Source organism: Dipteris shenzhenensis, chromosome 26 (genome assembly GCF_047967505.1).
Source record: "Dipteris shenzhenensis isolate YYH24624 ecotype China chromosome 26, Dip_SZ_1.0, whole genome shotgun sequence".
In the NCBI taxonomy this organism is placed as follows: domain Eukaryota; kingdom Viridiplantae; phylum Streptophyta; class Polypodiopsida; order Gleicheniales; family Dipteridaceae; genus Dipteris; species Dipteris shenzhenensis.
The window spans coordinates 36,238,933-36,253,562 of record NC_141621.1 but is presented as its reverse complement, the minus strand read 5'-3'; the positions used below and the strand labels follow the sequence as shown (position 1 = coordinate 36,253,562).

General features: G+C 44.2%; 1 protein-coding gene across 1 annotated transcript in view; it reads right to left on the bottom strand.

Moving 5' to 3' along the window:
- Positions 1 to 2,722: 2,722 nt before the first annotated feature.
- The window catches only part of LOC147885013 (Peptide chain release factor 2), a 28,344-nt gene continuing 16,436 nt past the window's right edge, over positions 2,723 to 14,630 (bottom strand). The window contains exons 6-7 of the mRNA XM_087397450.1: positions 3,366 to 3,519; positions 2,723 to 3,283 (exon numbers count right to left, since the gene is read on the bottom strand). Of these exons, the coding sequence (XP_087253576.1) occupies positions 3,158 to 3,283; positions 3,366 to 3,519 (280 nt within the window). The 3' untranslated portion in view covers positions 2,723 to 3,157. The remainder of the gene's footprint in view (positions 3,284 to 3,365; positions 3,520 to 14,630) is intronic.

The following is a 14,630-nucleotide window of genomic DNA, read 5'->3' as shown; positions in this document are numbered from 1 at the left end:
CATGGTGTTAGGGGTGACACTTTTTGAATTGCAATAAGCCCCCTAGAATAGTCATCAACACAAAAGGTAGAAGCTAACGCCTTCATTTTGATGACCCTAAAAGGTGTTAAATTTCATCAATGGCCTATTGAACATGAGGAATTAAAAACATCTGACAAAAAGCAACCCAAAAGAAACACCATGTGTGTGTGTGCACGTGCACGCGTATGTGTACACGCACATGCATATATATATATATATATATATACATATACATACAACCTATTTCTTGACTAGTTGGTTGGAGTGCAACACAACCTCTTTCTTGAATCAAGTGATTTTTCGAACTTAAACTATAACCTAATGGTTAACCGAATGTAAGTCCTTGATTTGAGCAATAGGTTAGGGGATTAGGCCAGCTCATGTACATAAGGTCAAGTATTCGGGATACCATTTGATCGCATAAAAATTTTGAGCTTGCATGGGCATGGATTTCTTCGTCACTCAATCCTATCAAGTGTTCGATCGTTGTCTTGCGGGCAAGCATCTGAATTTAGAGAGAGAGAGAGAGATGAATTCAAAAACATGCCAAAACTCATCCTCTAAAAATACAACACGTAGTGCAGTTTCAATCTCATGAGTCACTCATAGGGTTGAAAACCATAAACTCCATCACAGAGACTAGCTACTATCACATCCCCACGGATGTCATCAATGCCCAACATAATTATGATTCAGACACACACACACACACACATATCATATGTGTATCAATTTGTGCTGGATACACCAACATGATACTTTTACAAATAATACAGCTAGAAAGCATCTGTGTATTTCATACAAAAATCATGTTTGCAATTTCGAAGCATGTCAACCGCTATGGTTGAAGATTCTTTATGGAAGATTTCTTCAAAAGAAAGCATGACATAAAAGAGAGAGAGCAAGGAGGACTCACATTCAATGACTTCTAGCAAAACATCCACATTCCATCGAGATAGCTAGATCATGTTAGTCGTAAATACTACAATTAGAGAGTCAACTCTCACACACACGAATCCAAGAACATGCCCAGACTCATCCTCTAAAAATACGACACAGTGTGCACTTTCTGTCACTAAAAACCATAAACTCCATCACGCATAGCAGACACTAGCTACTATGACATCCCCATTAGCATCATCATTGCCCAACATAATTATATATATATATATATATATATAATTCAGATTGGTTGGTAGTATTGGAATTCGTTCCCGGTGTCTAGTATGATTTCATTAGTAGCCATGATCGGGGCTATAGTATCAACCATGCATAAAACTACTAAGGTCAACAGACAAGATGTGTTCCAACAAGTCACGAAAAGAGCACGCTGTATCGATGTTGTGGATCTAGAGCTGCTCTTCAAACCACAGTTGTCTCTGGGGCACCTCTCACAGTAGATTCTCAAGCTAAAGATGACACGCCATAGCCCCTATGCCGTGTCATCTTTAGCTTGAGAATCTACTGTGAGAGGTGCCCCGGAGACAACTGTGACGTGCCATTTCTATGACTTGTTGGAACACATCCTGTCTTTTGACCTTAGTAGTTTTATGCATAGTTGATACTATAGCCCCGATCATTGCTACTAATGAAATCAAACTAGACATCGGGAACGAATTCCAATACTACCAACCAATCTGAATTTTATATATATATATATATATATATATATATATACCTTTTAACTTTTTACCGATAATACAACTAGGATCGCATTTGTGTATTACGTACAAAAATCATGTTTGCAATTTCAACCGCTATGCTTGAAGCTTCTTTATGGAAGATTTCTTCAAAAGAAAGCATGAGACGAAAGAGAGAGAGCAAGGTGGACTCGCATCTTCTAGGAAAACATCCACACTCCATCAAGATAGATGAATCATGTTAAAGGTAAATACTACAATTAAAGAGTCAGAAATCAAAGCTCACATTTCATTAAGCTAGTTCTAGTGGATTTGTAAGGGCAATTATTGAGAATTTCTCGGAGTAACGACTCCACATCATTCTCATGTCTAGGGTGTCTTAATGATGAGAATGAAAGATCCAATCACATTGAAGAGGATTATGACCTTGGAACTTCGGTTATATACAGAGTTACATTCAATTGAACCTGTGGTGATTCCACTCATTCTTTTAATGTTCACAGGCCCCAAACAAACAATTGCCTAGAGAAAAATGAGGTCTTTCTCCTCTCTTAATTACAACTTTTTGAACCACATTGCTTCAAATCTTTACATAGGGCCTTCTTTATGGTCTTTAGGGCAAGACTTAATCTATGCTTTATGATTAAACCTTGCTAACAAAAGGATCACAGATTTCCACCGCACTACCGATGACAAAAGCTCTTTCTCTAGCCTATGTCTGATACCATTCGCAGCCCAAGATTTGTATAGGCTAGACTATTATAAACTACAATTCACTTTTTGGGAGGCTCCACATTGCGCAGAGATGTTGTGGCATTCTTTTCACAACTTCGAGATGGCTTATGATGGGACCAATTAGTCTTATTTAGAGAGTTCCCGCATGCTGGCTAAGCTTCATGAACGATGGAGTCCCTAGGTCTTTAGCCTTTACTCCATACCTAGCGGCAGAGTGCTGGTCTGGAAGCATAAGCCCGCCTCCCCACATTTTAAGATTTGCCAGGCAAGGTTGTTCTTTGGCACGTCCTTTTACTAAAGCAGGGAGTACAAGCATTTCCCATCGCACCAGATGAGAAAACATTTTACTCATCTTATAAACATTAGATGGGACTCTTTGCAAAGGGAGTGTTGCCACGCTATGCATTTGGAATATCTGATGAAGCAGAATATCCTTTGTAGTTTTTTCAACCTCGTAGAGCATAACAATCCGCTTGACCAATTGATCCCTTGTCCAATATCTTTTATGGTTTCTATTTTACTATTAGAAGACGAATCGTAGATCTGTTTTGTCCATAAAATGGATAACACTATGGGATATGATAACCACCTGTTACATCAAGGTACCTTTTTCAGTTTTCATCTTACAGGGTTACTCCAAACTCTCAGAGCTTGCATGTGTAATTCAACTATCTTGAAGCCTAAGCAACAGCATCGTGCTAGTATGTGATACTGATGACAGATACTTGCACAGCACAATCACAATGCCTCTGTGATTTACGTCAACTAGGCTCATTTGCAGATTTTGCAAGGAAACTAAATATGAAACCATCCAGATCGCCATCAAGCACAGCCTCAGGATCTGAAACCTCATGATTTGTTCGAAGATCTTTCACCATTTGATAAGGCTGCATACACCATGAGAAGGCTCAATATGTAAGTCTACACAAGAAGCCAATCAACTAAGACCACCGTTGATCTTTGACTTACATGGAGGACATATGAACGGATTTGATTGCCCCACGAGATTTCCCCAAGTGAAGCAGTATGTTGTGCATTGGCCTGAGCTTGTTGAGCGATCTCCCTTTGCTGGAGGCGTGCTTGCAAGACAGACATGGCAAGTTGTTTATTTCTGTGCTGGGACCTGCACCAAAAACAAGGCATCAACACACTGATAGTAATTAATAATAAGCTTTTATTCATCTCTAATACTGTGGTGGTGCATCTTGAAAGTGGTCCAGCAAAAGCATAAGAATGAACTATGACATGGCGGTTCTTGTATACATACTATTAGCACTCAGTGAGAACTGGACGATGCTAAGATAGTCTTAAAGCAATATCCTGTCTATAACTCAACTTTGGTTGAGTGCATTTTCCTATCATGGATTCAACATTTGGTTTTGCTAAGATTCCAACTGACTTGTTTTACGAAGATTCCAACTGCCTTGTAAACAAAACTGTGTATCAGCCTATAATCTCTAACTACCAACATTCATGTACTTCTCAGGTGAGCATCTCTCACCCCTTCAGAGCTGCATTGTGTAAGAATTCGCTCTTTTACAAGAGCGCACGCAAGCAATACAGCTTATTTATGCCTCTGCTAGCCTATCTCCTGTTCTCAAAAAGCTAATCCGTTGCATTCAACAGTCTTTGAATTACAGAAACAATTCAACAACACTGTGGCTCTCTGTTATTTTCGGTCTACCAGTAGCTTTCCCCTGTATTTCACCCAAATGGCTTGACCATGTTCTACCTACGCCTCCAGCAGTTGTTTGCAGTCTTTAATTATAAACTAGAAATCCAGAGGCTACTCTCTCAAAAGCGATGGATGACTCAGTAAGCTGTGCAGGCCACATTGACACTAAAGGTGATGATGTAGGAATATACAAGGAAGAACTAGAAACTAGAAAACTAGAAGTAAAATAAGAACAAGATTGAAAGACAGACAAAGAGTTACCTTGTAGATGAGTGTAGACAAGACACAAGCTAGATAGATAGATTGCAATGATGTGACCCATGAATATATGGGCCAAAGTACAAGACATAAAGCAAGAGTGCTTATGGGATAATTGTAGAGGTGCCACATGGCACACACTCAAGACACAAAGACTAGACTAGACTTAGACAAATGTAGACTAGGGAAATAGTACACTTGCTGTGCACTTATCTCCAACACCCTCCTTAAGTGGACACTAGGAGTAAGACAGAAAGACTAGAAGCCAGACATAAAGACTGATAGACTAAGAGACAAGATAGAAGACATGACTGACAAAGATCCTGAGACACCCCTCCTCAAGTGATATCCTCATATGGGTCCACAGGGGTAGGGACAAGATGGATCTAAAACAAAACACAGTCAGATTGATAGACAAATAGATAGACAGACAAGACTAGATAGACAGAAGACTGACTGTAGACAAACAGAAAGACCAAGACACTAGAACCCCTTGACCTACATCATCGGTGGTCAAAGTGGTAGACAAGAAATAGAAGTAATCAGAAAGCAGGAAGGAACAGCAGGATCTGCTGATGGAGATGTTGCAGCAACATGGGCTGAGGTAGATGCAAGGGCTGATGTAGAGGGTTTGGAGTAGCAGTCCCTCTCCCGGTGATTATCACGGCCACAAATGGTGCATGGATGAGCCTTGAAACAGTCCTTCTCCATATGATTAGTTTTGCCACAATGGGTGCAAGGCTTTCTTACCTTAGAACTTCCTTTCTTTGCTAAAAATGCAGTGTCACTAGGGTGCGGCCACATCGCACATCTCCATTGCATGACCTACCACATGGTGGCACGATAAGTGTGCCCTGTATGCTTTGTTGACATTGATGTGGCCACATACAGAGGACTAGGCATGGATGATCTGTATCCTGGTCATCGTCAGGCCATTGATCCATTTGCCCATGTGGTCTTAACAAAGCACTACAGGGAGGAGGCACAGAGAGCTTTGCTGCATTAGGAGGCTGCTGATACATTAGTGGTTGCAGCGTGTGTTCTGCGATGCTTCTCATATGGTGATTTCATGCCAGGTGACGAGGATTGCTGCTGATACATTAGTGGTTGCAGCATGTGTTCTGCGATGCTTCTCATATGGTGATTTCATGCCAGGTGAGTTCTTTCTTCCTCTTGGAGAGCATTGATGATACCTTCAAGAGAAGGATTATTGTGATACTTGAAGGTAGTGAGCATAGGTGTCAGGTAAGCTTTTGAGAAGCACAGCAATAGCAATATCTTCGGAGATGGGAGACTTTACTAATGCAAGCTGAACCATAAGACTGTGAAGATAATTGACATGAGAGGCTATAGTAGCTCCTTCCTGCATATGTAGATCAAAGAATGAGATCATAAGTGCAATCTTAGAGTTTTTCGATCGGGGTCCAAAAAGGGTATCCAAAGTGATCCATGCTTGAGGAGCAGACTGTATGTCGGAGATGTAATGAATGTAATCATCTCCAAGGCCGAGCAAGATGATAGCATAGGCTTTGTCATTCTTGGCAGTGACAACTTGCTCAGTGTCAGGATCTTCGGGAGCAGCACGGTGAACAATGTCCCAAAGTCCTTCTTTCATAAGATGGCACTTAATTTTGATTTACCAAGTATGAAAGTTGGACCCATTAAATTTGTCAATAGACATGAGAGAATGAGTAGAAGAGGCCATGTGGGAAGGTCTTACCTCTTGCTAAGATGCAAGGGCAGTGTCTATTCCCTTACAATATTGCAGAAATAAATGAAAGGAGAGATCCAAGAAGCCGATTCTCTCACCACTTTGTCAAGGCCATAGCATGTGACAGCCCATCGAAGCGGGAGGAACCAGCCAAAAAAAAAAAACTGCTCAGCAAACTGAAAGAGGCAATGCACAGTACCTTAATCCCAGGCAGAGGCAGAGTCGCAAAAAGAGGCGCGGTCCAGGAGGTGCAGGCAGCGCGAGCTCCAAAGCAATGCCGTAGGGAAGATGTGGGCAGCTCTCATGCGATCTCCGTGCAGTCACGAACAGATGGCGCAGATCACGAACAGCAACTGGAGAGGTGCGGCCTGTGCAGGTACAAATTTCGTACAATCGTACGGACTGTACGGATAGTCTTGGCTGTACGTACGTTGATGCAGGTGCAGGAGCGACAGCAGGAGCGGGAGCTACAGCTGGGCCAAGAGCTGATGGGCGCAGATCTGGAGCGGAACTGCGCGGCAATGGCGCGCAGATCTAACGGAGATGATGCGCAGCAGATCTGGCAGAGAGATGGCGGGGCAGAAAGAGGCGGGCAGATCTGCAGCGGCAACCTGAACAGGAATGGCAGCAGCGTGGAGAAGACGGGCAGAACATGGAGATGGCGACCAACTGAGCGGAGCAAAAAATCTGAGAAGAGGCGGCTATGACTACAGCAGACTGAGGGGAGAGAAGAGGGATCTACATGGCTCTGATACCATGTAGGAATATACAAGGAAGAACTAGAAACTAGAAAACTAGAAGTAAAATAAGAACAAGATTGAAAGACAGACAAAGAGTTACCTTGTAGATGAGTGTAGACAAGACACAAGCTAGATAGATAGATTGCAATGATGTGACCCATGAATATATGGGCCAAAGTACAAGACATAAAGCAAGAGTGCTTATGGGATAATTGTAGAGGTGCCACATGGCACACACTCAAGACACAAAGACTAGACTAGACTTACACAAATGTAGACTAGGGAAATAGTACACTTAGTGTGCACTTATCTCCAACAGATGATAGCTCAGATGATGTTTAAGTTTAGCTGGGTCAATAGCCTTCCTACCTCCAACAATGAGCATGCCAAATCATGGGAGAAGCACTTCATACAGTGTGCAGCCTGCCGAATTTCTTATTCCTCTATTCTTCGTGAATGAATGAAAACCATTATAATAACAGCAAGAAAAATAGTGCAATGAAATTCATGTGGCAGAAGACATTTATCAATAGATTTACTATTATGAGCACATTCAAAGAGTTAGCCTAGTGGTAATGGAGCACTTGCCTATGCAAATAGGTCATGGCTTCCATTCCCCTAATCTATTCTTGAGGGTGCACCATGAAAGGTCTACTAGATGCAAGGTGGGGAGATTGGATAACTCCAATCTATTGTTCGACTAGGTAGGTGCACGTACATTGAACTAGCTTGCTAATGCTAGACTTGTGGAAGGGCCATCCCCATGAGGTGCAAGTGGGGCACTATCACTAACAGGAGGAGAAAGCCATGATATCTCGCAGGATGCAGCCTCATAGCCAAGGTTGCCAGAGCTATTTTCAGATGAAGGCGGCCTAAAAGGAGTATAATATTATGGTCCTCTCAGGTGAAATCGCCATGAACAGGGTTTACAAAATATTTAACATAGTTGGTCCAAATGAGTACATGTCGGCTTCTACCTTCTCAAGTACTTTAGCTAGGCATCTACCACAGCCCCCAGGATGACACAGGTACTTGCTAAAAGAGGTTTCGGCACATCAGCTATGGCAAGTATAGTGGATTGAGTTCCAAAGATTGCATGTACAATACCCTAGCAAAGATGCAAGAGGCAGATATGGTGGATGGACTTTCACGAATTGCAGAAACTCTCAAGGGATCCGTTTCTGCAAGACATATTTAGGGCGAAGCGTACACTAGCATTGGTCCACTCAAACACACGAGCGCAGCCAACTACCAGGTCAATGTTGTTGGAAGTGCTGTGGTCACATCCCCATCTGTGAGCCCCCATATAGAGCATGGGCGGGGGGGTATGAACCAAAGGGTTTTGTGGCTGCCACATGGGCAGCACCTTGGCTGCCATGTGGGCAGCATACACACAGCAAAAGGATGCACATGGGACTGCCACAGGGGCAGCACATGGGCTGCCATGTGGGTAGCAAAGAGAGAAGATTACCTGGCAGATGGAAGCCCTCCTGGAGGGTAGTCTGGCATGTAATTGCCACGTGTCTGCCAATGATTGGCTGGAGCAGATCTGTGCACATCAGCAACTGTATGGAATCCGTACAGACCAGTAGGAGGTCTTCAGCAGGTGGTACGGAGCTGTTAGAGAGCACCCAGAGGCTGGAAAAGAGCCTAGAACAGTGCAGAGCAGTAGCAGCAAGAAGGCGCCTAGTTTGGACTCAATTGTATTGATGCCCATACTGGAAAAAGGCCACTTCTTCTTGGAAAGGCCACTTCAACTACGACGTATCAATGAAGTGCATGTTTCTAACCTCAAGCTCAAAATGAAATCAAAACCTACAACCATGGTGCTACCACTACTTGTTTTGGTGGACAGGGATCAATGTCCTACAAAGGACTGATGGATAAAGTATAAGGCAGATTCTTACAAGTATTATGTTCTAGGTGGAACCCACGGATTGTTGCAAAAAAAGAACTTTGTCCAGAATACAACCACAATAAGACAGCTATTTGTTGGATTTATGCGGGTTTGACTGATGAGGATTGTGGCCATCGTCGCAAGTTGTCTCAGATATTATGGAGATGTATCATGAACCAGATCAAAAAGAGAACCTGGTATTTCATTCTCGTATGGAGCATATTAAGGTTCAGTACCACTTCATAAGAGAGTTGATTATGGACAAGATTGTGGAGCTGCTTTATTGTCTGACAGAAGATAGCATCTTCGACATCTTCACAGAGGCTCTTTCGAGAGATCAATTGGAGCATCTCATTCGATGCATGGGTTGAGATTTACGAGAATATTGGGTACATTAAAGATATAATTTGATATGAGTTGGAATATACCAAGGATGGTGAAACGTTACTACACAGATATTTTGATGCAGATTGGTCCGATAATGTAGATGATTGAAGATCAAAAAGAGGTGAATGTTTCTCTTTGGGCACTTCAGTGATGACTTTGTGCAATTGTTTATAAGTAGTTCAGAGGAATAGTTTTGTAGAATCTAGAGGTGGTTGCAGTTGTATATCATCAGTGATGTTAGTCAATTATAAAAGCATTCAGAATTGACCCGGACGTCGACCTTGTGGTCATCTGCGCTCGTATGTTTGCATCATATCTGTGTTTATAATGTAATTCAGAGGAATATTTGTGTAGCCATCTTGAGGTGGTTGCGGTTGATATAGACATCTGTTAGAAATGAACCAAACAGAGGGTATCCCGTAGCAGAAGACTGATAGAGCGTCCCAGGAATTCAAATGGAAGTGTTTAACTACAGAATCTAAAACTTCTTTACTTGTGTGTACTCAACAAAACATGTGTATGTGCAAGCCAGTAAGTAGACAATGCTCCACAAGAGATATAGAACCAACCAAAACATATTTCCATTTGACAGGACACGATACAATACAACTCCAGAGTCCCACCAAATTGTGGTGCTTTGTCCTAACCCCTACCTCCATGGCACATCTAGATCCCTGAGCCTGCTTGCTCCTTGCCGAGCTTTAGTCTCTGTGTCTGATCTCTACACCTTGCTGCCTTAACTGGTAGCCTAGGTGTGCATCCCCCTCCAAGCTTTGTCTGCAGCTTTTTAGCACTTGTTTATCCTCCTGGATGTATGCTCAAAGAAGGCTGTCCTGTTTCTCCAATCTGCTGAATATGTGATGCTGCAGATGATGTGTTATGAAGCACCAACCGCCCCCTTTTATAGGGGCTGGTAGGCCCCTATATGGACCGACCCAACAAGATCTATTTGGCTGACCCAGCAGCCTGATTAGCCGACCCACCCAGGTCTGTAAAACTGACCTGGTGGGCTCTCCATTTGAGGGCCTTGCAGGCCTCTGCCTGGCCACATGGCACGCTGCCACTGGCCCAGGCTATCCTGCCATAAACCTGACTGTTTCAGGGCCTAGATCTCTCAGCCTTTGAATCTAAGTCATTATAGCCATCTTGCATAGGAGAATGTTGGGAAATACCCTCATTGTCTGTAACTAGTTGTGTCAAAACATTAGGTTACTAGGATGGAGACTAGAATAATTTATTTTAGGGGTCTAGTAGCTCTCTACATTGGCGCATCTGTTCAAGAACCTATGGTCTCTAGGGGGGATGCACACCACAGGACATGGCACACGACTCTTAAGATTAAGACTAGGGTTTAGGGTTTTATTACAAGATCCTCAGCTTCCTTGCAGTTTCAAGCACACATCTATTTCTTCTCTCCTCCAATTTCTCCAATAATGTGCAATGTTTATATATTCATTTCCACCATGGGTATCCTTACATATTGCTCAAGATAGGGACCCACCTTGTGAGGACCTTAGTTATGTATTTCGGATTAGTGGTTTAGGAGAAGAATCCATTGGTTAAGTCCATATACATTCGCCTAGGATTTTCTCACTGGCTACAGCTACTGATGTAAGCCTAAAGATGAATTTATCACCCTATAGTAGAATAACACCAGGAATGATGACCTCGTAGTCACAGCAAAGTTAATCTGCCTGCATTTTCCCAACGATATGGTTCCACCTGCTTATTGTGTTGACAATGAATAACATAAAGGAGCATTGGAATTTGAGCTTAACCTGCTCCTCAATAAGGGCATTCCTTGGTGAGAAAGGAAAGAAAATATAACACCATTTGTCATAAATTTGTCTTCTCCCAAGAAATAAAGAGATCTTTTATTGACCCTGATCAAAGAAAGTTAACTTCTGTTAACTAGAACAAGTTTCATTTTCCTTTGCATTGCATTGAATTGGTTAAAAGAACACTGTGGGGACACCTGCAAGGGACTCGGACTAAGTCAAAAGAGCTAGACTGCATGCATTTGGCTAACCTCCAATGGGTTAAAGTGTTGGATATTGTTTGTGCAAGGTGCAAGACTTTGGAGAGTGCTAAATTCCCACTTTTTAAGAGAAAAAGCACAAGACAATTGGCGGCCATTTAATGAAGGGCCCACTTGGGTTAAAGGCATTAAAGGCGCCCCACTTCTAGAAGAAAGCACCCTTTTGGAAGAAAAACCCTAAAGCCTGCTTTTGGGAAAGCCAAGGAACCTCCAGCTTTTGGAAAGCACGGAGGACAACTTTTAGAAAGCAAGTGCTTTCTAGCTACCCACCCTAGTCTATAAATTAAGGGCCTCTAAGCTCTCAGTGGTATTGAGAATTGTAACTAGACTCTGCTCCCTAGTGAGCCACCCTGTACAAGAGATTTTTATTGCAATAAGGACCTACGCGGAGGCCCAGCCCTTATTGCTTTCATAGGTACAATCGACAAAGCTCTCCTCCTGGTCAAGCACCATGGGGACCAATTCCTCCCAGGTCAACTTATTCATCCTACCACTGGTGACCAAGGACGAATAGAAGGCCCCATATTGAGAGGATGATTGGGACAGGAGAGTTATGGCCATGTCCTCAAATGATATCTGCTTCCTTGCTTGGAGGATCTCTTGCTGAAGTTCCTAAAACTTGTTGATGTGGTCCCGCATCGATGTAGACTTCTTGGGATCCAACAACCACATCTTGACTTCGAGGGAAACCCTCTTCATGGGAGAGGCTTGATTATACATAGACGCCAAATGCTCCCATATGCTTTTGGCCACTGTCATGCTTCACATGAATAACCACCTGAGGAGTACAATTAAGGAAAATGAATGATCTAACCCTTGCATTGACACGGTCCAAGAGCCGAGACAATGTCTCGGCCTCCTGCTCCTCCAGGATGCCAAGGTCCTTTGCAAGGGGATCTAGTCTGGCAACACCTATGAAGACGAAATCTGCCAGGTCGTATGACTGTAACACAGACTTCATCATCACCCACCAGACGCCATAACTGAGCCCATCCAACTGCCGATCAACCAAGAATGTGGGCAACATTGGAATTCTAGTCTTGTTCTTTGCCATCTCGGACAATGTTGCCATGTTGGAGTGAAGAGGAAGCTGAACTGAAAGAGACGGTGGATGGGATAGAAGGGGGCAGAAGGTTGGAGAAAGGAGAGGGCTGAAGAAGAGGATGAAGGGGCTGACAGCTCAATATACCTTCACACCTCGCTATCCGTCCCTCGGGAACACCTCCTCTCTGATCTAAAAACACCCTTCCAAGTCACCCTTTGCTGGTCACCCGAACAGTCCACTCCTCGCACACGCTTCTCAAAAACACCTCCGAACCTCACCCTAATCCTCCCCTTTGTGTGCTGGCTCAATACTCCCTCTACTCCTCAGGTCTCAAGCCAACCGTGGCTCTCATACCATGTGAGAAGTGCAATGGAAACGAACAGAAGAGAGAGAGAGAGAGAAAGAGAGAGAGAGAGAGAGAGAGAGAGAGCATGCCTCACTAGGGGAAGGGAGTCATTTATCGAGGCAAGATTTCAAGAAGGACCTCGAGCCTATGTTACCCGTTTATATTTCGCTTGGACGTTATGACCTGGCAAATTCAAAGGGGTCTCCTAGTGTTCTACTACACGTATTGTCTGATGCTGCTTGAGATCTAGATGGGTCAGCAGATTGCCAGTGCGGGAACCCAAACACAGTGGATCGATCCTTGTGAGCTGTTATATGCCCATTTTCGTTGGAGCACTGCAGTTCATCGATCTGGTGAACGTGTACCAGTTTGGACTAGAGAGGGGGCTATCTAGCTCTATGATACAGGTGCCCATGCAAGGAAGCGGACCTTGCACTGGTGGCAGTATCAGTTGGATTATTGTTCCAATATCTTCTATTGGAGTCATGTACTAGTACCAGCAGTTGGATTGGTGTACCAGCTAACCCAGTGTAGCAATACCAGACTAGAGGAGTGTACCTAGCACCTATGGCTTGGGAGTAATAGTTCTAGGTGCCAGTGATCGTGCTGAGGCGGTGCATGCCCAGAGGGGGCTTCTTTGACAGTACCAATGGCAGTCTTCAGCGATGGAGTATCACACGATGGATTCCTCTAGTTATTCCAACGGCACACCCAACTCCTTGGCGGCTCTATTCCATCCAAGAGCTGAGAGGGGGTGTTAGAGGTCTACATCTCCTAATGTCACCTAGAGAGAGAGGGCCTTGCTTGTGGGTGTGCCCGCCCAGGGAGTGAGGCTAGGGTAGATGAGTGACGGCTTGTGTTGTAAGTGTGCCCGTCCCTGTGAGAGTAGGCTAGTGTGGCTTTCCAGTGCCCCATACATTGGCACGTAGGAAACAGAGGTTCCCAGGAGGGGTGCATGGCTGTGTGGGCAGTGTGCCCCATTGTGCTGCTCTTAGGTGCCTCTTATGGGCCTCTTTTGTGGGCTGTAGAGAAGTGGGTGGGCCCACCTGCTGGTCGGCCACCTTGACTAGATACAGCCCCTATTTTGTGGGGGTTGAGCCCTCTTTATAGGGCCATGGGCAGCCCTAGTGGTGGGTCAGCCCACCTAGGCTGGTCGGCCCTACTACTAGGGGTCAGCCCTCTTCTAGCATAGCCGACTAGGCAGGGGCCCCCCATTCCTTCTTTTGTGCATCATCTCATGGAGCAGCACATCACTGCAGACCAGCGCCTTGTGGAGCAGCATAGCCTGCCTTGTTGAGCAATTCTAGGGTAAGGGTGTGGAGTAGTCGTTCCGCTCTTTGTGCCTCCCTCTGTTGTGGTTGTTGAGCTGTCCGGTTGAGCTCTTGAGCAGCTTGTTTGTGCAGAGGTTTTCCCCCAATTGTAGCGGGGTTTTGAGATCACTTGCAGTTCTCTTGTGCCTTTCTCTCCTTTCCCTCTGTCTCAGTGTGGTGGGAGTGAGGCGTGCTCTCTCTCTCTCTCTCTCTCTCTCTCTCTCTTCTCCGTCCATTTCCACTGCACTTCTCACAAGTGTTGCGATTATTTTCCCTTTCTGAGATTTGAATTGCTGCCAATTCTAGGACGCATTTCCCAAGTGTGAATTAAGCTCGAAGCTGCGATTTTACTACAAGAGTTGAGTATGAGGTTTGGTTAAGGTTTAAGTGATATCAGAGCCCAGTCTTGCTACTGCCCTTGGTGGCAGCAATCCAAAGAATTGTCAGCTTTACCAAGGACATCAGCGCTTTGCAATAATCAGAGGATATTCAGCCTGGAAAGAGAATTTTCCGGCACCGAGATCTTAACAAGGAACTCCCAATTCAATTACAATTCAGTTCAGCAGCCGTTCAGCCATGCCAGTAGCTCCAACTTCATGCGATTTGGCTTGTAATCAACACCTAAATTGCAGCGAATTTTGACTGGAGTAGTTGGTTTGCTATATTCTCTATTTGTTGCAGCCGAATCTCGGACTACGAATGTTGAGTCGTACAACCAAAAGCCACTCACACCCTTATTTCATCGCGCATTGGGCCGGCTCCCATCTTCACCCGTCATGCATTTACCTCCTTCGCAGGAGTGGGGCTTTTAGGCTTAGCCAAGCTTT